This window comes from Amphiprion ocellaris, chromosome 18 (assembly GCF_022539595.1).
Source record: "Amphiprion ocellaris isolate individual 3 ecotype Okinawa chromosome 18, ASM2253959v1, whole genome shotgun sequence".
NCBI lineage: Eukaryota > Metazoa > Chordata > Actinopteri > Pomacentridae > Amphiprion > Amphiprion ocellaris.
This window is the reverse complement of record NC_072783.1, coordinates 15,467,420-15,490,407: the sequence shown is the minus strand read 5'-3', so window position 1 is coordinate 15,490,407 and position 22,988 is coordinate 15,467,420. Positions and strand designations below refer to the sequence as shown.

The window sequence follows — 22,988 nt, the reverse complement described above, 5'->3', positions numbered from 1 at the left end:
GTCGTGGTTCATTAAAACACTTCTTTGATCAGAGCCTATCTCGTTGAGATATGTTAACTTTAATAAAGCTACTAATGAAGATAATGCAGTCATTTTAGTTTTCTATGTTCTATGCAATATGTTACCACAGTCCAGTGAAACTCCCTTTGATCTCGGCTGGTGACAGCTCACCCAGCTGAAGCAGGAAACCAGCCTCGGTTGTTTTCCTTCTCCCTGCCCAGCAGAGTCCAGAGGAATGGTAACCGGTTAGCTCATCGGGCAGCAGCTATAGGATTTACTCGTTAACGTTGCTTGGTAAAGTGTAGTTCTGTTATAATAATGAATTTACTACCGTCTAACCCTCACGGGAATGGACTCCTTTATGCTGGATTTAACCAGGATCATGGTAAGAAGCATCAGGTTTTTTCGTTCCAAAAGGAATTTGGCAGCGTCGTGGATGCTAAGCTAACATCGCTAAGTATTTCCCAAGAGCATAAATTAATCATAACATTATCTCACAACACCGGCTTAAAATGATTTAATGATCATATTGTTGCGCCGGTGTTCCTCCAAAATCGTTAAATACATAACGTGAAGTTAATGTTAGCTTTAGCTACCCTATTGGACCTCCGCTAGCCAGAAACGTAACAGTAGCGAGCTTTTCTTGTGTTCATCTGTCAGCTAACGGGTTAGCAAATCAAAAGTTGTTAAGTTAGACACCAACATATGATTAAAATGTATGTACACTAAAAGGAAGAATGCATAAGTAGTTAAAGATACAGATGAGCTTAGCATATATGCCAATGTTAGCTGAATTTCCATCCACCATCGTACTATCTTTGCTTCGATCACATCAGCTGTCAACTAGCGTTAGCCAGGCAACGCTAACTACTCGCTTCACTTAGTTTTAACGTCAGACTATCATTGTTGGCCTGATTATATATTTGCTGCTTCCAAGTAAAACAGATTTTTTCCCATCATGGTTGCAGTTTTCAGTAATAAAGATATGTTGTTTTTCAGTCGTTTACGTTAGATAGTAATATTTCGTTTGCTCCCCACCCAAGCACATTAACACAGGCCGTAAAGTTAAAGACCTCGACCGTTAAGTCTAAATCCAATGTAGCTTTTATGTCACGACAAATACTGATGCCAGTCCATGAAACGTTACAACGGTACAGGGACCCAAGACCTCACATGACCCATGAAGAGCCATGACACTGAGCACATGCGGTGTGGCAGTTTTACATGAATTCCAGCAGAGGTTCATCATTTGTTCCATGTTTACGTGCTGCTCTTTCTCTCTGCTGGACCACTGAGTCTACCTAAACTTATATCCCTCCTGGTGTGTGTTCAGATGACAGTAAAGGCTGAGGTGTAAGGAGGTGATTCCCTTGGGAAGATATTTGTATGGAATCCCTGTCAACAACAGATGACTTATGTTACCTTAAGCATTGATCGAATTCTGACTTGTGCTGTTTGATCTGCAGGATGCTTTGCCTGTGGAATGGAGAATGGATTTCGAGTGTACAACACAGATCCTCTCAAAGAAAAGGAGAAACAAGGTAACAGACAGCAAGACAATGCCATTTATAGTTATTAACCCTTAGATGCACGAGTGATTGGACCCTACACTCTTCCGTAAGTGGGTCAAAAATGACCCGTATCAGAATCAATGTGTTTTTATGCTATTTTTTTCATTTTGGTTGAGAATAATAATTTGTATTATTATTTGTATTATATTTTTGTCCACACAAGAATTACATGTTTGAAATATGTTTATTTTTCACTTTATAACAGATTTTGAATATTTTGATGATTGAAAAAGAAGAATACTACACAGAACAGCGATAGAAGAATGTAAACATCCTTTCTGTAGATGTTTTTCACCTCTTTTCCTCCAGCTGTTTGTGCACTGCATCACCTCTTGTAGGATTTTATCACTGATAAAGAACTTGGGGTCGGAATACAAACATTATAATTTCTTTAAAAATATAAAAAGTAACTTAAATTGAAATGGAATGATATCAAAAACATGTTTTTTGAGAAATAGCTGGAATATGAAATTAAAAACCTTTCATTACAAAGGTACTGCAGGAAAACGACCACACCAGGTAATGTTTGACCCACTTTTGCATGTAAGGGTTAAAAAAAGCATATTAGATGTTGGTCAAACATTTTGTTGGCTGGGTGTTCACTCATGTACAAGCTCACTGTTGCAATTGTTCAGTTATACATACGACATTATACTTGTTCGACACTTACACGTTTGACAAAACAAGATGTGTTTAATGATTACATTTATTAAGTTTGTGTTCACTGTGCCATTTTCAAAATCAAATCATGATAAATATCCCTCTCTCATAATTCTGTAATCATATTGCATCTATAGTTAATTGAAGTTGCTGTATTGCTTAATTGCTGTTTGGAGTAGCTGACTTCTGGCATAAGTAAATAAATTTAAGTTACCCAGCTCCAACTCTTGTTCTATGAATATGTGCCTGGCCCTTAAATGCCACTTGCTTTTGGTTAGTAGTGAAATATGGGAGATTGCAAAACACATAATTGATAAAATAGTAGAGATTACCTGGGTGGAATTTAAGTTCTATGATTATGCATTTCACTCTTTAACAGGTTTTGCTGTTTATCAGAATGAACAGTACTGTCAGAAGTTGGAGAACTTAGGCAATAGAATTGCAATTTGCTTCCTAAATCCTCCCTCCGTGTGAACAGAAGTAGCTTAGACTTTACTTTGACGTTGTAGCGGAGCTCTTAACATGATCAATATACTGTTGTTGCTGTGTTGTTATCATATTCCTAATGGAAACAAGCATGAATAAGGTCTAACATCAGACAATCAAAGCAGAAATTTTGAGTGATGACATAGTTTTGCTTTATTATTTGATGAATCAAATATACTTGTGCATACTTCTGATTATGATATTAAACTTGCGAGGATAGGACCGTAAAAGTGGTTGTCTAAACACAAATATCACACAGGAGAAATGTGCATTGCATTTTCCAAGACAAATTAAATATTGACTGTTTTCAGGTGATTTAATAAAGACATTGCTTTAATATTTAAATCCCAATCTGAGGTAAAAGAGAAATACTGGTTGATGGCTACTTTGAGGTCCTTGTTGAAAGCTTTCAGGTCTGTGATTGCAGAAAAGCTGTTTAAACATAGAAAGATATAAGAGGAAGTTTTACCCAAAGACAGTTCCAAATGTGACTTGGCACATGACCTGCTCCAGAGCTCCTTCTCTAACCCCCTCAGATTTAGCTGCTATAGGTCAGCAGTTGCCTAAGCATTGTTCTCAAGGCCGAGTGTGGTCTTTGATTTCTCTGAGCCGATCCATGTGCAGCTCTTTGACAGTCTTTACAGCATGCAGCAGTGCTTTCCCCCTAATGGTCTGTGCACTGCTGCTGCACACGGAGGGATGCTGGTCTCACTGTGTGGAATGAATGGGGTTTCTTTTCTGCAGTTATGCATAGCTCAGCCACAAGAGATGAATAAGCAGTTAATGATTAGATTCAGTGTACAGCTGCTTTCCTTTCTTACTGTCATTCACAGTTAGACTTGTTGTTTGTATTGAAATGACTTTCAGAGTTCCTGGAGGGCGGGGTTGGCCATGTGGAGATGCTGTTTAGGTGTAACTATCTGGCACTAGTGGGAGGAGGGAAGAAACCCAAGTACCCAACTAACAAAGGTATGTTTTGTCTACATAAATTGCTCAGTTGTATGCAGTTGCTTTTGTCCCAACATCAACAGCATTGTCAGTGTTAGACTTACTCCAGGCCACTGCTTTCACATGATGACATGTGGTCCTATTTTCAGATTGTTCAAGTCTGCCCAGCTTAAAGTGTTAAAGCTGACACATCATGCTCTTGGTGATTTTTTTGTCATTCATATCCACTTTAAAGATGTCAGAAATCTGTAGGCGCTTCCCTATTCACTTGTTTTTATGTGCATTTTTTATTTGCACATACAGGCCTCCAGAAACACTGAGCATTCTGTAAAAAAACATTGAAAGTATCACAAATGTTTACATGCTTCAGTGAACTTGATAAGTTGGTGTGCCAAAACATCATAATTTGACAAAGGACAAAAAATAGACTTATTGAATAAATAATGATGTACATAAAGCATGTGTTTTCAATTTCCACTGAAACTTTGGTTCCACTGGAGAGACAAAAATGGCAGCAAATGAAAGACGTCTGATGTCTTTGGGGCAAAGAGAAAATGGTAAACTTCCTCACAATAACACATAAAACTAACAGAAATGCCAGGTTTCCATTATGTTTTCTATATTCCATTTCCCTGTTTGAGGTTTAACTGTCACTCTTTCAGTGAAGTCACCTCATTGCTTCCACTTTCACAACAATAATTTCATGACACATGACTGGAGAATCATCTCCACCACCTGTTTATATTAGAAAACCAACTATTATTTGCATAACAGCACTGGATGGAACTGGGCATTAATTGAAATTTTCTTTATCAGATTCTCTCGACATTTGCACTACATGTGGTTTGCATAGAAACCTAACCTACAATATCTTATACATGGTCACAGTTTCAAACTTTAAGCAAATATGTGTAACAAATGCTCCCTGTGAGTAAAAATTGCTGGCTTCCGCCTGCTCTGAACCTCAGTTGTATTAAATAGAACTGAATACTGGATTACAAGATGATGCATGAGTCATTCCAGTGAAAACTGCTGAGTTGCACTCAGATGCTCTGCACACTTTCACAATTTTGGACTCGGAGCACAAGTGACTCTGAAGTTGTAGCTTGATCACTACATTAAAATGTGACCTTAAAATGTGTGTGACACCCCTCCTTTTAAAAGCACAAAAATTTTGCTTTGTTACGGTAGGACAACTGAAAGAAATTTATTTAGTGAATGTTCTTCCATATGCTACTAACTCAGTTTTTATCTACTGACGCTTAATGTTGACTGCAGAATCAACTCAAATACATAAGGTTACATAGCAAATAAGCTTTAGTCTTCCACAATAAATTTCTAACAGTGCTAATCTCTTCACAGCAGTTTAATATCACAATAATCCTCACAGCTGATCTACATGATGGAGTGACATGCTCACTGTAGTTCACATTTGTCCAGCTGCTGGAAGCAGCTGCTCAGCTGGAACATAAATAAATATTGTCCATAAATACTGTTGCAGCAACTTTATCAGTCTTGCAAATATATCAGTATTTGCTGCCACCCGTGAAACTGATTTGTACTCAGAGGATTTACAAAACACTTAATCGGTTTAGTTTGAATGTTGTTGGAATCATTTAGTCATCGTTCTGCTGCTGCTGACTGTTAGTAGCATCTCTGCTGACAGACACTCAGCTCCTGGCTTATGTTACTGTTTGAAAGTCCTAGCTTAGAAAATGCAGGAGCCTCAGTAGCTAGCTGAAGTAGAAGGCTACCAGGACAGTTATACAGCAGACCCTGTAACTCCACCTCATCAAACACTAAGAGGCCCAACCTGGTAGAACAACCAAGTACTACAGCTAATCTACAATACATTTTATAACAGTTAAACTGCGTGGCCCTTGTCTTCTGCCTTATTGGTTGACTTATTGTATTTTCAATTGGTCACTTTGTTACACGCAATTAATTGACTCTCACTCTAAGCCACTTTTAAGGCATTTTGAAGTGCATCTGATTAATTAGGAAAATGTTGTACATAGTTTTGATTGATAGCAAGTAGCAGTGTCATGTTTTTATTCAGAAAATGTTTCTGCTTGCAATTGCGGTTAAATAAACTAAATGTGAGGTTGTTGTGACAGTGGATTGTACTGACTGGAGGAGGCTGTTCAGTCCTTTCCTTACAGTGACAGCAGCAGTGGTCAGCACCTTCAGACCTATGGCAAACATTGTCACTGTTATTGCTATAGAAACTTGCATAATAAGCAAGTGCTGATATATGCAAAAATTAAAATCCATCCATCCATCCATTTTTTTTCTTTCACTTGTTCTAGTGATGATCTGGGATGACCTGAAGAAGAAGACAGTCATTGAGATTGAGTTCTCAACAGAAGTCAAAGCAGTGAAGCTTCGGCGTGACAGGTAAAAGTCTAATATTAAAAGCTGTAATTTGACTGTCTACTGTCCTGCTGTTCAGAAGAATTCATTGCGTGATTTGTCGCTAAATGAATATTGTGAAAAACTTGCAGTTGTGAACAAAAGTGTACACACAGTTGTAAAGACCATTGCATATCACGGAGGTCTTGAGTTTTTACTGACTCCTGTAACTTATTTTTCTGTGATGGAATCATTGAAAGCTATGCATCTTCTGCACACAAAAAAACTCTTCATGCATTTTGGTACTTTGATAGATTTATTACAAGTTTTATGGAAAAGTGCCAAAATCTGCTGGATCAAAAATCTACATCCAGAAACTTGAATTGTCAGTTTAGATAATGTAGAAAATTGTCGTAATCACATTTTCTTAGTGGCATGATCTTATTGTGATTACGATTGACGACAGCTAATGATTTCTCAGCCAATTTAAAAAGGTCCCATTTGATACACTAATGAGACTGAACTACAAATGCCACAATGGGAAACTCTGAAGAGCTCAGCACAGATTGAAATAGCCAATCATTGATTTTAACAAGTCAGAGAAGTTGCTTAGAGCCATTTCAAAGCAGTTACACATTCAAAAATCAATTTTTTGTACATACTATTGTTTCTAAGTACAAAGTGCATGGTACAGTTGTCACAGCCACAATCAGGAGGAAAACACAAACTATCAGCTGCTGCTGAGAGGCAGTTGGTTGGGTTGGTCTACAGTCAACCACAAATGACCAAAAAGCAGGTCGGCAATGAATTAGAAGCTGCTGTAACACAAAACTATGGGCTGAGAGGCTGCCATGCAGAAGGTAGCCCTTAGTCAAGAAGCAGCACCTTAAGGCTCAATTGAAGTTTACTGCTTATCACTTGCACAAAGAAAAGACCTGCGGTGTGTGTGAGGTGAATCAAAAATGCAGCTATTTGGCCACAATTAACAGAAATAGGTTTAGAGAAGAGAGGCATTCAACTCCAAAAACACCATACCTACTCTCAAGCATGGTGGTGGTAGTATTATGCTCTGGGGCTGTTTTGGTACCAATGGAAGCTGATTTTGTCATATTTCCAGAAGACCTGTAATAAATGTATAAAAGAACCAAAATGTATGATTGTTTTCTGTGACAAAGACACATGTTTCAATGCTTCCATCACAGAAAATTAGAAGTTATATGAATCACTGAAAACTCTTTCTTCTGTTCACAACTGTGAGTGTCGGAGAGGTACGTCTTTGGAACCTTCTTCTTTCAGTCATGCTCCACTCTCATTAAAGCATGCAGTAATTTGTGTAAAGTGTAGCTAGAATTGTCCTGGCCTTTGGTTTTATTACTGAAAGTGTTACATTACTGCCTCATTAACCCTTACATGCATAAGTCATAAAACGACCTGGTGAGCTTGTTTTCTTGCAAAGTCTTTGTAATGAAAAGTTTTTATCATTTTGTATTCCAGCTATCCCTCAAAAAACATGTTTTTGATATCGTCCCATTTCAATTTTTAAGTTACCTTTTATACTTTTAAAGAAATTGTAATATTTGTATTACTACCCCAAGCTCTTTATCACTGATGATATCATACAAAAGGTGATGCAGTGCACAGACTTGGAAAGACAGAGAGCAGCAACAGCTGGAGGAAAAGAGTGGAAAAATGTCAACAAAATGGATGTTATACATTCTTCTATTGCTGTTCTGTGTAGTGTTCTTCTTTTTTAATTATCAAAATGCTCAAAATTTGTTATGAAGTGAAAATAAACATATTTCAAACATGTAATCATTCTTATGTGGACAAAAATATAATACAAACAATAATACAAATTGTTATTCTTTACCAAAATGAAAAAAATGGCATAAATGACATTGATTCTGATACAGGTCAGTTTTGACCCACTTATGGAAGAGTGTAGGTTAGGCTGTTTTAGTACATTGTTTCACATTTAGTTTAAAATCTAGCTTATGTTACTTTTGTTGTGCTTCTTGTTGTTTTTACAACAATGACAAAAAAGAACCTTTGTTTGCAGGATTGTGGTAGTCCTGGACTCAATGATCAAAGTGTTCACCTTTACCCACAACCCCCATCAGCTGCATGTGTTTGAGACTTGCTACAACCCCAAAGGTCAGTCCACTGGGATTAGCCCACTGAGCCTCAAGGAGGTTCTGTGTATTCTATGCTCCTGTCACATTTTTCCTCACTGCGATCTCATTTTTCACTGTCAAAGTTCAAAGACCTCTGCCTCTATGGCAACAACACAATGATGGCCAGAAGGACAAACAATTCAAAAAATAATTTTGTGCAGTATAACTTGTACAACATTTTTCCAAGTGCTCTTATTTATGGGCTGCACAGTGGTGTAGTGGTTAGCACTTTCGCCTTGCAGCTAGAAGATCCCTGGTTCGCGTCCCGGCTTTCCCGGGATCTTTCTGCATGGAGTTTGCATGTTCTCCCTGTGCATGCGTGGGTTTTCTCCGGGTACTCCGGCTTCCTCCCACAGTCCAAAAATATGCTGAGGTTAACTGATCATTCTAAATTGCCCGTAGGTGTGAATGTGTGAGTGCTTGTTTGTCTATGTATGTAGCCCTGCGACAGACTGGCGACCTGTCTAGGGTGTCCCCTGCCTTCGCCCGAGTCAGCTGGGATAGACTCCAGCCCCCCCTACGACCCTAGTGAGGATTAAGCGGTGTATAGATAATGGATGGCTCTTATTTATTCTCAGTTCTATAAAAAAAAAGGATGACTTGACATGCCATAGGTAATTGCATGTTGATGTCTAATTTAAGTCCTTTGTGTTCTGTCTAAACACAGCCTGCAGTTCAGCCAAAGACTCTCTGAACTTTTGTGGTCACACCTGAGTTACTCATGGTTTGAATTTTTCGTTCCTTAAAGAATTGGGTGCCAACAGTTTAGTTTTGTATTTTTTTTTAAATTGAGAATTAAATGAATCATAAATTGATGCTGATGAAATATCATTTTAAGCTCAGTTTGGTACGTTTTTGTGACAGAAGTGCACGTCACACATGAGCAGTTAGAGGACCATCAGAAAGTTGAAAATTTGACAATTCTTAATCTTATAAATGGTGTTATTCTTATATTTTTTTGTAAAGATAACATACCTTTCAAACCCAAGAGTTGGTTTGAGGGTTTAAATGGTTAAAGTGTCTTTAGACTTTTATTTGAAATTGTCCCTTACTTGAGCACTTGAACCAAGCATGGTCTTTGGCAGATTTAGCAAATCACCAGAACTGTAATTTCAAATTTTCCAGTTCTGTTTGGGGTAATGCTGTAGATATAAAAATAAGTGACATCTTGAAATATTCCAGTCAGTGTGAAGGTGAAACTGTTTTAGTGAAGTGATGTTGGTGAGGTGTACATCACAAGAACACTTTTTCTTCTTGTTCTCCTCAGGTCTGTGTGTGCTGTGTCCTAACAGCAACAACTCTCTGCTGGCATTCCCTGGGACTCATTCAGGCCATGTGCAGATTGTGGATCTCGCCAATACAGAGAAGCCCCCAGTTGACATCCCCGCCCACGAGGGGGCGCTGTGCTGCATCGCTCTCAACCTGCAGGGCACAAGAATAGCTACTGCGTCTGAGAAAGTATGTAAACTGAAGGCTGCAGGGAATTGTCCGAAATGGTACATGGGACTGTGAATTGTGTGTAGGCTCCTAATGCTGGGACACATCTCCGGTTGTTGTGTTGTTTGTCTCTATCCTCACTGACTAATCTGTTTTGTGTTTCCACAGGGGACTCTCATTAGAATTTTCGACACATCTGCAGGCCAACTCATACAGGAGCTAAGACGAGGCTCACAGGCAGCTAACATTTACTGGTGAGCATTTAGAAACATGGACATTACAAACATGACACTGCAAAAATAGAAATTATGCGACTTCCATTTGACACAAAGCCAAGACGGGCTATGTGCTGACAGTGGTTCTACACAGCTGTTGCCTTACTTACCCTGGTGAGCTTCAAGGCCTTCTTGCAGCCTTTATCAGAGTACTGTATTTGCTCCTCCCAGCGCATATTGTATGTGGACATTAGCAGTATTCATTAGTACTTTAGACTGGACACTTAGACCACAATCTCAGAGCCCTTAATGCCGGCACTCAAGTAAAGTACATGTACATTTCCATGAAAAAGTATTTGCCCCCTTTTCAAGTTCTTCTTTTTTTGCATACTTTCCCCACTTTAATATTTAAGATCATCAAACAAATGTAAATATCACACGAAGATAACCCAAGTAAAGAGAAAATGCAGTTTTTGAATGATTTTATTTATTAAGAAACAAAAACTATTCAAAGCTACCTCGCCCTGTGTGAAAAAGTAATTGTCCCCTAAACCTAATAACTGGTTGAGCCACTCTCAGTGGCAACAACTGAAATCAAGTGTTTTCTATAACTGCCTATGAGTGTTTTACATCTCTAGGGAGATATTTTGGCCCACTCTTCTTTTGCAGAATTGTTTTTAATTCAGCAGCACTGGAGAGTTTTTGAGCATGAACGGCCTTTTTCAGGTCATGCCACAGCATTTCAATCGGATTCAAGTCTGGACTTTGCCACTCCAAAACCTTCATTTTGTTATTTTTTTTTTCAAGCCATTCAGAAGTCGAATTGCTAGTCTGTTTTTGATTGTTGTCCTGCTGCAGAACGCAAGTGCACTTCAGCTTGAGGTCACAAACTGATCCCTGAACATTCTCCATTTCCTTCATTTTCTGGTAGAGAGCAGAATTCATGGTTCCATCAATCACATCAATTCATCCAGGTCCTGAAGCAGCAAAGCAACCCGAGACCATCACACTACCACCACAATGTTTGACCGGTTGATATGATGTACTTTTTCTGAAATGCTGTGCTACTTTTATGCCAGATGTAACGAGACACATACCTTCCAAAAAGTGCAACTTTGGTCTCGTCAGTCCATAGAATTTTCTCCCAAAAGTTTTGGGGATCATTTAGATGTTTGTTTGCAAAAGTAAGATGAGCCTTTGTGTTCTTTTTGGTCAACAGTGGTTTTCGCCTTGGAACCCTGCCATGGATGCCATTTTTGCCCAGTCTCTTTCTTTTTGTTGAGTCATGAACACTGACCTTAAGTGAGGCAAGGGAGGCCTGCAGTTCTTTAGATGTTGTTCTGGGTTCCTTTGTGACCTCCTGGATGAGTCGTCACTGTGCTCTTGGTTTAAATTTTGGTAGGCCGGCCACTCCTGGGAAGGTTCACCACTGTTCCATGCTTTCTCCATTTGTGGATGATGGCTCTCACTGTGGTTCACTGGAGTCCTAAAGCTTTAGAAATGGCTTTGTAACCCTTTCCACAGGATAGATGTCAATTACTTTGTTTCTCATCTGTTCTTGAATTTCTTTGGATCGCAGCATTTTGTTGCAACTTTTTGAGATCTTTTGGCTGACTTTATTTTGTCAGACAGGTTCTATTGAAGTGGTTTCTTGATTGAACAGATGTTGAGGTAATCAGGGTTGGGTGTGGTCAGTGAAATTGAACTTCATTTCCAAAAAATGTGATTATCCACAGTTAATTCATGATTTAACAAGGGGGGGCAATTACTTTTTGACAAAGGGCCAGGTACGTTTGGATTGCTTTTTTCCCTTAAAGCATTAAATCATCATTAAAAAGCAGTATTTTGTATTTGCTTTGGTTGTCTTTGTCTAATAGTTAAACTTGTTTGATGGTCCTAAACATGTAAGTGGGGAGTGGGGGAGGTATTTTTAAAAAAAAAGAATTCAAGAAGAGGGCAAATACTTCATGGCACTGTATGTTGGACCACTTTTTTTGCTGAAGCAGTATAAGAGTGGGTGAAAAATGCTCAAATTGTTTTTTGGTTTTTTTTTGGAATATTTTATTTTTTCATATTTTCCAATTTAACCAAACATTCACAAAATACAGAATACCCCTCGCTCCCTGTACACATACAAACCAAAAGTGTACCTAACTCAAAACAAGTAGGTAATAGTCAAAGTAATGAAAAAAAATAAATAAATGAATACATAAATAAATAGAACATAAAATATGAAGTGGTGTAAATAATCCTGGTTTATAAAGGCGACTTGTGGTGTATCAATTTGGTGTCATTTTTATAGTAAGTCTGGCAAAGGTGTTAGCAAAGTGTTGATGTAGATCAAATAGAGCTGCCAAATCTTCAGAAAGGTGTTGTATTCGTTTCTCAGAGAATAAGTAATCTTTTCGAGTGGGATACAGCTGTTCATTTCCATTATCCATCTAGCTATGGGGAGGTGGGAGTCAGACTTCCATGTCACTGCTATACACTTCCTGGGGGTGCACAAAGCTATTTCAAAAAAATCTCATCTCTGAGTTCTTAAAATGTGCTTTAATGGTTGTAAAGTTCCCCAGTAGGCAAATCTGTGGATCCAATGGGAAGGCAAATCCCGCAAGTTTTGTCATAATGTCACTAAAGTCGTGCCAAAAAGTACTAAGCTTTGGACATGACGAGGTGCAATGCAAGAAAGAGCCCTCCTCTGTACCACATCTAAAACATGGGTTTAATGGCTCAGGTTTATATTTATGTAATCTCTGTGGTAGAGCTGGACCCAAATATCCGAATATTACGTTGTTACGGTGGTATCTGAATATTAATGTTTAGATCCAAATGCTTGGATCTCTTCTCTCCCTCCCCATTGGGACAATCGGAATTCCCTCTGGATGAGCTGAATATTCAGATATTAGTCATTAATTGGGCCCAAATGTCCTGCTGCCATAAATTGCTACCCGATTCTGTGGCGTAATATAGAGTTGCTGAAGAAAGTTATAATGGATCAATCTGTATCTTGCATTAGTGGTGGCCGACAGACTTTTTTGACACAACTCTGACCAAAGCTCTGCATCAATCATTATATTCCAGTCAGACTCCCTTATGCAACCGCTATCTTTGAAGTTCCCTCCATCAACAGAACATACACTTTAGAGATGAACGATGATGACGTACATGTCCACCATGAAGCAGTTTTTCTATACCACTGAGCACAGGTAAAGTCATTTCAGGTCCCAGAGTTGCTCTTAAAAGATCTTAGTTGCAGATAAGAATTTTTTTTTTTTTTTTTTTGCTGGACAGGTCGTACTTCCTCCTCAGATCCTCAAAAGACATCAGGGAACCGTTATCATAACAGTCCTCCAAGTAGTGAATTGCTTTCTGGTACCACACTTCCAGAATCCTGTTAGCCAGAGTCATGGGTATGAGATCGTTCTGTCTCAGAGGTGTTTTGGGTGAGAGACTAGTTTCTAGTCCAAGACATTTACGGACCATCCATCCATCCATTATCTATACACCGCTTAATCCTCACGAGGGTCGCGGGGGGGGCTGGAGCCTATCCCAGCTGACTCGGGCGAAGGCAGGGGACACCCTGGACAGGTCGCCAGTCTGTCGCAGGGCCACATACAAAGACAAACAAGCACTCTCACATTCACACCTACGGGCAATTTAGAATAATCAATTAACCTCAGCATATTTTTGGACTGTGGGAGGAAGCCGGAGTACCCGGAGAGAACCCACGCATGCACAGGGAGAACATGCAAACTCCATGCAGAAAGATCCCGGGAAAGCCGGGACGCGAACCAGGGACCTTCTTGCTGCAAGGCGAAAGTGCTAACCACTACACCACTGTGCAGCCCACATTTACAGACCTTCTAGCATATTTTGATAAAATGTGTCAAAACAGGATTATTAGTTCTAGTGGTTATAGTCCTTGGGGTCCATTTCTAAAGGAAATTACCAGGCACAGTCTCCTTAAAAGCATAAATTCCAATTAAGGTCCAGTACAGGGGGGAACACTTTGTTTCTCAAAAAGAAAAGATAAAAGTTACATTTGGGTAGCCAAATAACACTTTTTAAAACTAGGCAGTCGAAGACCACCCAGTTTATACTCCCATGTAAGTTTCTCCACAGAAACCCTGGAAGTCTTACCATTCCATATGAACTGTTGAATATATTTTTTGAGTGTTTTGAAAAAATGTTAAATTGTTGATCTTGTTTTTCTCGCTTGAGAGTACAAAATTTCCATTAGGCTTGAAGTCACAGTCCGTACATTGAATTAGCTCATGGTCCTAAGATGGGATGAACCCTATTTTTAACATATCTATTCATCCTGTGGGGAAAGTTTCTGCCAATGATCTTCTTTTTGTGTTCAGTATGGTAGATGTTAAACAAAATCCAACTTTTATTCAGCTTGTTGTGGTGCTAGCTTATTGAGTCACTGGAATAAAGCAGGACCGTGAACATGGAAAGCAGTGATCATATGTTTAAGAGAGCTGGCAGTATTATGTCACAATCTTTACAAAATTTCTTGTCAAGTTTGGTGTTGTAGTGTTGAAAATGTAATTCAAAATGAAAAACACTTAGACAAAAATTCACAACACTTACAGCAATATGATGGAACTGTTGCTGAACAGCTTCCACTTTGGCTACAAATTCTAAATGCAGAGCTATTTTAAGTACCATTCAGGTAAATTGCTCAACTTTTGGTGCTGCATTGTGGCTCGGTGGTTAGCACTGTCGCCTTGTAGCTACAAGGTCCCCGGTTCGCGTCCTGGCCTGGGACCTTCCTGCATGGAGTTTGCATGTTCTCCCTGCACACGCATCCCGGTACTCTGGCTTCCTCCCACAGTCCAAAAACATGCTGAGGTCAATTGGTGATTCTAAATTGTTCGTAGGTGTGGATATGAATGTGATTGTTTGTGTATAGCCCTGTGATAGACTGATGACCTGTCCAATTCATGCTTTCCTAATCTGCATGTCCATCAGGGTACACGACATAAGGAAAACAAATGGTTGTTTTGATTAGAGGCTGTGGGAGGACATTCTCTGCAATCCACAGCTTTATAGCTTATACACAGGCATAACATCATAACCACCTGCCTGATATTGTGTTGGTCCCCTTTAAGGCTGGGTTATGCTTTCCGCAGGAACGAGCCACGTGGAAATGAGACGATTGGAAATCCGCTCGAGAGACCGTGTGTGACTTTATACGCCATGCGGCGCCTGCTCCCAAACTGCAGGGGGCAGTGTATCGCAAACACACGTCTACCTAGTCTACTCAAGTACTAAACTAGAGTAGAAGAAGTTTGCCGTTTTTTCACACCACTTACAACACGGCATTTTAGCGAATAGTTGCATTTCAGCAGTTAGTTTTAATTTCATGCCATGAATTGTTCATAACCCGGTTACTACAGTGATGTCTGTGTGATGAATCGTATAGATGCCTGTATTTCTGAGCTTCTGCTGCTAGGAGCTCCTGTTCTTACACAAGTTTTCCGCGTCTCCGTCCGCGTAGTTAGAAAAATTTGGAGGTGCGCGACCATAGACTATGGCCATTTCTCAATATGCATACTTGTCTGTACTTGCATTCTCACGTACTCTTGAAATGTCATCAGTCGGAGACCAAGTGCTGTTTCAATTCAAAGAACGCATCTGACCGAGAATGCATGAAATACCCAGAAGCGTTCTCGCTCCGCCCACATTTATCGAGACTGCATCGGACCAGACTTGTGCGGACTTGGGGCGGCCAAATAACCCATGATGCATTTCGCGCTGACCAGCTGTCAAAGGCCGAGGAGGAAACTTTCAGAGGTAACAAGTTTTTTTGGGGAATACTACTGTTGTTATGATACAAAATTTAGTTTTCAGATTATTTCAGGCGAGAAAGTAGTTGTGTAAACGTCAAATATGTGGTCAATTTATCAAGATAAAGCTTGATTAAAAATTTACTCCAGCGGTTTCGGAAATGTGAGCGTCCAGGTTAGACAGCTATGAGCGGCCGGTCAGCGCCCACTGTAGCCGCCGAGAGCAGCCTGATGTCGGCAAGACTTTTTGAAATCTGCCACTAGCTCTGACGGTTCTATAGCGGTTAAACGGGGATATAAGTAAGTTTACGTTTATCTAACGGTCACACTTTGGCCTCGTGGTGTATTTTTTTATTGTTCAGAGAAAAATGGGCTTGAAAGAAGTTAAAGTTAATATTCATAACATAATGTTGTTAATGTTTTACTCGATCGCTGACTACTTCTGAATTATTGTCTTGTCTTCATTACCTGTAGTACAACTTTGTTCTATTCTTATGACTGTTACTGTCCAATAAAAATAACATTTAAGCAATATTTTATTCCAGGGACATCTGAAGAAACCCAGATCCTCACTGACTGCGGGGAGAGTCCACAGACAGAATATCAGCAGCTCCATCTTCAGCATCTGGACCAACATGATGCTGTTAATGCAAATTGAAGGATAGAAAATGCTGAAATGTATTTAAGCACTTTGCATTAAATATTTCTCAGTTGTGTTCCTAAAATGAATTGTTGAAGCCAGAAGTAAATGTTGCTCTAACATCAGACCTGTGATCAGATGCTGCTGATGTTTGAAAAGGTTTCTGTTTTATTACCTGACAGGCAGAAGAAGAGCTCACCTGTCGGAGCTCACCTGTATTCAGGTTCTGAGTACAGTAGTTGACATGAAATATTCTCTCATTAATCAGTGATGATGTTCAACATACAGAAATCCTGGTGATCACATTAAAGTGTAGTTCAGTCAATAATAGAACTGTAAACCATCCATCCCTGTTTATGAGGTGTCCTATTTTTTCAGCAATCAGTTTCTGAATAGTTGTAGTTTGTGGATCCACTGATAGACCTGAAAATGAGACAATTCAGTCCATCACAAACTACAGCTGTCAATAAATCAGGGGCTCTAAAGCATTAAAAGAAAAAAGATTTGTAACGATCTTAGAAACCTGAATATATATAAACAGTAACTGTTTTAATATTAAAACGTGAGCATGCAAGGCTGTGTTATTATATCTGTTCCATTTCGTTGTTTTTCACGGTAAAAATAACCGGAGCAGATGAACCGAGACGGTGACGTCATCAAGTACGCCGGTGTTCCAAATGCACTTTAGCCTCGATGCGTTCTTGTTTTCTCGCAAGTCTGTTCTCACGAGAACGACTCGCAAGTCCGTTCTCGCCAAGTACACGAGTACGGACTTGCGTACTTAGAATTGAGAAACGGCCTATATGTGCGCAACATGAAAATTTTCCACTGGAGAAGGGCCGTGTGAGGGGGCGGGCTGTTAAAATTACGTAATTTGTCCGCACGGACCTTGCGGACGCGGCAAGCATAAAACAAGCTTTATGCTGCTAAAACTCGTCTGATCCAGTGGGGCATGTCCTGTGGCAACGGGATGGTGGCAGTGAATTTTGTGGGTCCTGTGGGTTGCAGGGTGGGACCTACCTAGATCAGGCTTATCCTGGGACATGCCACAGATGCTCAATAAGATTTGAATCTGGGGAGTGTGGAACCCGGGTGAAAACCTCAGCTCTGTCTGTTCCCTGGGTCATTCATGAGTATTTTTTACGGTGTGCCAGGGTGGATTGACCATTGATTGTTGATGGCCTTCCACAAGAAGACACTATTTTTGTTTGTTTATTTTTATTCGATAACTAAGTTAAACAAATCAGAATGTACTTATAGTCTGACAAAGTCATGCTCTGGAAGCTGCATATAAATTTTTATGTGTTATCTTGAGTCTCTGTGTTAATCTAAGCTAATGACAGATTGTAGTTTTCTCGCTCTCAGTACTTTTATCGACTTTCTCTTTCTCAGCATTAATTTTAACCAGGACGCGTCCCTCATCTGTGTGTCCAGTGACCACGGCACAGTGCACATCTTTGCTGCAGAAGACCCCAAAAGGAACAAACAGTCAAGGTCAGTTGCTAAAATTCAGATGATTTGGGGTATGAGCTGCATCAAATCAGTCCAATGACAGGATAAAGATAAAGATGTGTGTCCTTCTCTCTGTAGTTTGGCATCAGCCAGCTTTCTTCCCAAATACTTCAGCTCCAAGTGGAGCTTCTCCAAGTTCCAGGTCCCCTCAGGCTCTCCCTGTGTGTGTGCCTTTGGAACAGAGCCCAATGCCGTAATAGGTAAGTTCAGATGGGAGTGTGATGCTATCGGAGATACATGACTCATCAAGTCACAGTCACTGATTACAAACAGAAAGACAAGGTATCACAGGAGACTTATGGTGACACTAAAAGCACACTTTGTTTCTATTGTGAACCGCTTCTATCACCCACTACAGTCCTTGCATTTACAAACTGGTTATTTCTAATCCTACTTATGGCCACATTCAAAGTAAGTGCCACTTAGATCTTTTCGTCTGTTCATCTTAATATAATGTCAGAATCAGTGGGCACTGCTCAGCACATAGGCTGCTTGATCGTACCATGCAGTGCAGCTGTGTGGAATTGATTTCAGTTTTTCCTTTAAATTGTCTTTTATTTTTATGTAATCTGTTAATGCCACGTTGTAGTAAGGTTAAACCTAAATATGTTTCTTTTTTGCATGTCACACAACCACGTGAGTGACTGATAAGGATTGTGGTTGCTGAAAGAAAAATTTGGTTTTCCTACATGCAGTTTTAGGTGTTGCTTCTGCGTAGCTTGACTTATTGTCCATAAATCTGTGTCGTGTTCAGACTGGTGTTAAATGCAAGGAGAGCATATTATTACGTATGGATGGAAACTTCACCGCAGAGAGGCATGTCAGAGGCTAACGGGTTTTACTGTCCAGTTTCGTGGAATATGTGCATGTAGCATTACTGTCACTAAAACAGGACCATATATGTGGAGAGAAATACGGGAGGAGGTTATGCAGCCAGATGTGAAGCCAGTTTAGTGAAATATCTTGATATAGGGCATATAAAGCACTACAATATACATTGGTGGAAAAAAGTTTTTGGACGCACCATGCATTTGTGAAATATTGCATTAAGAATCACTCTTAAGTCTTCAAGTGCAATTTCTTTTTGTACAGTCACAGTCAAAATACAAAACAAGTCCTTAAAATTGATTGGGTCCATAAAAATACATAAGAAATTTTGAGTATTGGATCATTTTGGTACCATTGATCCACTATTGAAGGTTGTGCTTTTTATTAAAGCACACAAATTTTTCTTGCCGTGCTTCGTGTCTATATAAAAGCCAGCATATTTGAAAGTTCTTCAGAGACAAAAATGGCTATAACAAGGAACGTAACGCAGGAAACACGCCTGAAGATACAGATTCTCACTCAGGTAGGGTACAGCTGCCGCCAGATAGCCAGGAAGTGTAGATGCAGTTCTTCAGCAGTTGGATACACTCTGCAGAAATACAGAGGGAATCAACAGCTTGGAAGACAAACCAAGATCTGGACGTCCAAGTGTTTCTTTGGCAAGAAATGACCACATCCTGATCTGCATGTTGAGGAAAAAACGCCAAATGACATCACAGGAGCTTCAGCAGCAGTGGTCAAACCAAACTGGTCTCCATTGTTCTACTTGCACTGTACATGGCCGACTTTTAGATCATGGCTTAATGTCCTACAAGGCTGTCACAAAGTCTCCGATCAAAGAGAGACAGAGGTTAGCCCAGCGTTGTTAGGCCTAGGCACACAAGAACTGGACAGCCAGGAACTGGAAGGAGATTCTGTGGTCAGATGAGTCCAGTTTCCAGCTTTATCTTCCTCCTACTAATGTGAGGGTACTCAGAAGGCCAGGCAAAGCATTATCTCCAGCATGTACAGTACCTACTGTCAAGCATGGTGGAGGCAGTATCATGGTTTGGGGATGCATGAGTGCTGCTGGTGTTGGTCATCTCACTGTCTGTGATGGCACATTGAACTCTGCCAAGTATTGTGCCATTCTCCAAACCTACATGCTCCTTTCTGTTCATGCACTGTTCCGTCGAGGTCAAACTGGATGTTTCAAGAAGATAATGCCCCTTGCCACACACAGAGTGGCCAACTCAATGGGACAAGATTACCCCTCAACAGTGTGAAAGGCTCGTGGGGAACATGCCAGTCAGGATTAGAGCTCTACTGTGTGCTAATGGCAGGACTACTAAATATTAATTTGATGATGTGATGGTTTATTTATTTTTTTGTTCAGTTTTTAACACATTCTCTGTTATTTGTTGACTTTGATACTGGCAATGTTGAGAACTGACATTGGAACTGTCAAGAATTTAGTTTTGTAAGTTTTTCTTGGAAACAAACAAAAAAATGTAATTTGTATTTGTTTGTGGCTGTCTAATGCAGCCACACCTTTTGAAACACAAAAAAGATTTTTCCACAGATATGTCATGATGATATTTTAATGGTGTCCGAAAACCCTTTTTCCACCACTATGTGCTCTGTATGTTATACAGCTACTATGTGTTTAAGTAGCAAAACAAGTGTCTTTTGTATTTTGCACCTGTTAGCTAATTAATTTTTCCAACTTGCTGACAGATAATCTGTGTTTGTTTCTTCCTAAGGGGCATTGTATTGTCAAACTATTAGGTTTTCTGCATTCTGTGTTTGCTGACCTTTTTTTCCTTGCACCATTCCTTCGCAGCTATTTGTGCTGACGGCAGCTATTACAAGTTTCTGTTCAACCAGAAAGGGGAGTGCTCCAGAGACGTGTACGCCCAGTTCCTGGAGATGACCGATGAGAAAATATGACCATTGACCCCTCTGAAGACTTCCTATTAAGCAACCAGTTTTGTTTTTCTGGACTTTTTTTGTTGTTTTTTTAAGGAGGTAGGAGAGGTACCAGTTTGCACTTCTCTTTATCTTGACAGACTCTTAAAGAGCATCAGATCAAAGGAAAAAGAAGTACAGACCTTGGGGAAAAACTCGCAATGCAAAGATGAAAGTATGAACAGTGGTGCAGATTTGATGTCTCTGGACAGAGGGACACGGATGCTGGCTTTACTCCCAAACCAAACACAAGGAAAAAAGGAGGGAAAGATATTTTTTGAAAGGACAATTTGACGCTTTTTAGGACGTCTTCCAAGGAATTTACAAAGGATGGTTATTTTTAATCACATTAGATGATTCTAATAGAAGGATTGAAAATATTGAGATTTTTGTCAACTAATACCACCTAACCTAACTTTAGGGAGTGCCTCTGAGACTGGAGAGAATCTGTATGTGTGCACATTCTATTGCTGTCATATAGACATATATGTGTTCGCGTATATACCAATGTACCATATTAGGCACTTGCAAAGCAGGAGCAGAATGAGGTAACTGATTTTCTCCACTTGGGTCTAAAAGTTCAAAGTAACATCTGGAGTGTTGAAATAGACTGATCCTGCAGTGCGAAGTGTCACCTTAGTATTTCTAGATTTTCTTACAGCCACTGTATAGACACAACTCGCCAGACAGAACTTCTAACCACAAAGACCTGTACAGAATAGTAGCAAAAAATAACATTTTGTTTCGCTTTTCCTTTTTTTCATACGCTGTACAATACATTGTTTTCCTGAGCATTTTCTTGATTAAAACCACGTTAAAGTTGAGTGTGTGTGGTAGGGGGTCAACTGATTGTTCTGGACCAATATCAATCCCCATTATTGGTAATAAGATCATAACAAATATTCGTAAACAATATACACTACCGTTCAAAAGTTTGGGGTCACTTAGAAATATCCTTATTTTTGAAAAAAAAAAATTTTTTTTCAATGAAGACAACTTTAATCAGAAATACAGTCTAGATTTGGTAAATGACTATTCTAGCTGGAAAGAACTGATTTTTAATGGAATATCTACATAGGGGTATCGAGGCCCATTTTCTGCAACTATCACTCCTGTGTTCTAATGGTACATTGTGTTAGCAAATTGTGTTAAAAGACTAATTGATGATTAGAAAACCCTTGTGCAATTATGTTAGCACATGAATAAAAGTGTGAATTTTCATGGAAAACATGAAATTGTCGGGGTGTGACCCCAAATTTTTGAATGGTAGTATACATTCATAGTAAAAAATTTAATCTTGGTATCAAAATTTGGAATAACACAAACTCAGACACAACACTTGGTTGAAATTCTTTTATGGTTTACACGTTTAATGAGAAAAGAACTTGTCAACATTTATCTTTGAATGTTGACTATTACTCAGGAGAAGAAGAACAGTCAGAATGCTGCAGGACATGAGACCACAGTGACAGATACAGAGAAACATCTCCTTCAGAGCCAAAGTAGCACATTTTCAAATTCATTAATTCTGTTGGAAATCAGTTTAAATAAACAATACCAATAATTGGAAAAAGGCTGAATGAACCTATCGGATCAATCAGTCCCTATTATGTTGGTTCTACCTAAACAAGAAAACTTAGTTTGGATGTTTTGGGAAATGCACTTATCTCTCTGGAAATTTGATACCATACCCATGTCTGTACTGTGAATGTAAAATTAGAACTAGCAGCTCATTAGCTCAGCTTAAATTAAAGGCTAGAAACAACTCGCCAGGTTCTGACAGTAACAGAATCTGCCTACCAGCTACCTATGCAACTTCCCAATGAACACCTTAAAGCTTGTTAATTTAACTTGTGCTGGAGGTAAAAATTAGAACATTACATTTCCTGGTGTTATGTCCAATTTTTGGGCAGTGACTTATCAAATGAGATATGAATTCTTTAATTAGCTTCGGAGGTACAGTTAGATTTTGTGACTTAGAGACAAAAGCTACGCTCGCTGTTTTACCACTCACTGACTTCATGCAAAGACAAGCTAATAGTACCCTGCTACCTTTGCTTTCTGTTAACATTACAGATGACTGGTACTGAACTTTCATCTAGCTCTCTAAGAAGACAAATATGATTCTCAAAATGTTGAAATATTTCGGTAAGAGTTTGTAAAAGTTGAGTGTTTGATGTGTCTTTAGAGGTTTCAGAGTCAAACACACACGGTTTCCATCTTAAATCTCACAAACTAACTGAGATTTTCTACTCAGCAGCCTAGATAACTGTAAAAATCGGAACATTTTGAACTTTGTTCAAGGCTGAACTTCATGCTTAGCCAGATGTGATTAAATCAGAAATGTTTTGAAAGATGACTGATTGCTCCACTTGCTTTTGGTTGACCAGTGTGGCTCTACAGTCACAGCTTTTGGCACCTTT

At 39.4% G+C, this 22,988-nt stretch overlaps 1 protein-coding gene across 1 annotated transcript; it reads left to right on the top strand.

Moving 5' to 3' along the window:
- Window positions 1-207: 207 nt before the first annotated feature.
- On the top strand, window positions 208-21,389 carry wdr45b (WD repeat domain 45B). The gene is made up of 10 exons (XM_023284273.3): window positions 208-385; window positions 1,467-1,541; window positions 3,585-3,686; window positions 5,975-6,062; window positions 8,077-8,171; window positions 9,459-9,649; window positions 9,797-9,882; window positions 17,671-17,772; window positions 17,869-17,990; window positions 20,441-21,389. Exons 1-10 carry the CDS (start codon window positions 319-321, stop codon window positions 20,545-20,547), a joined length of 1,035 nt encoding a protein of 344 aa, XP_023140041.1. The 5' UTR covers window positions 208-318; the 3' UTR covers window positions 20,548-21,389.
- The last annotated feature ends 1,599 nt before the right edge of the window (window positions 21,390-22,988 follow it).

Bases quoted from the DNA above. Each gene is read 5' to 3' on its own strand.
- wdr45b (XM_023284273.3), top strand. From the start codon at position 319: ATGAATTTACTACCGTCTAACCCTCACGGGAATGGACTCCTTTATGCT. The intron at 1,542-3,584 runs GTAACAGACAGC...AATGACTTTCAG, and splicing joins CAAAGAAAAGGAGAAACAAG to AGTTCCTGGAGGGCGGGGTT. The intron at 8,172-9,458 runs GTCAGTCCACTG...TGTTCTCCTCAG, and splicing joins GACTTGCTACAACCCCAAAG to GTCTGTGTGTGCTGTGTCCT.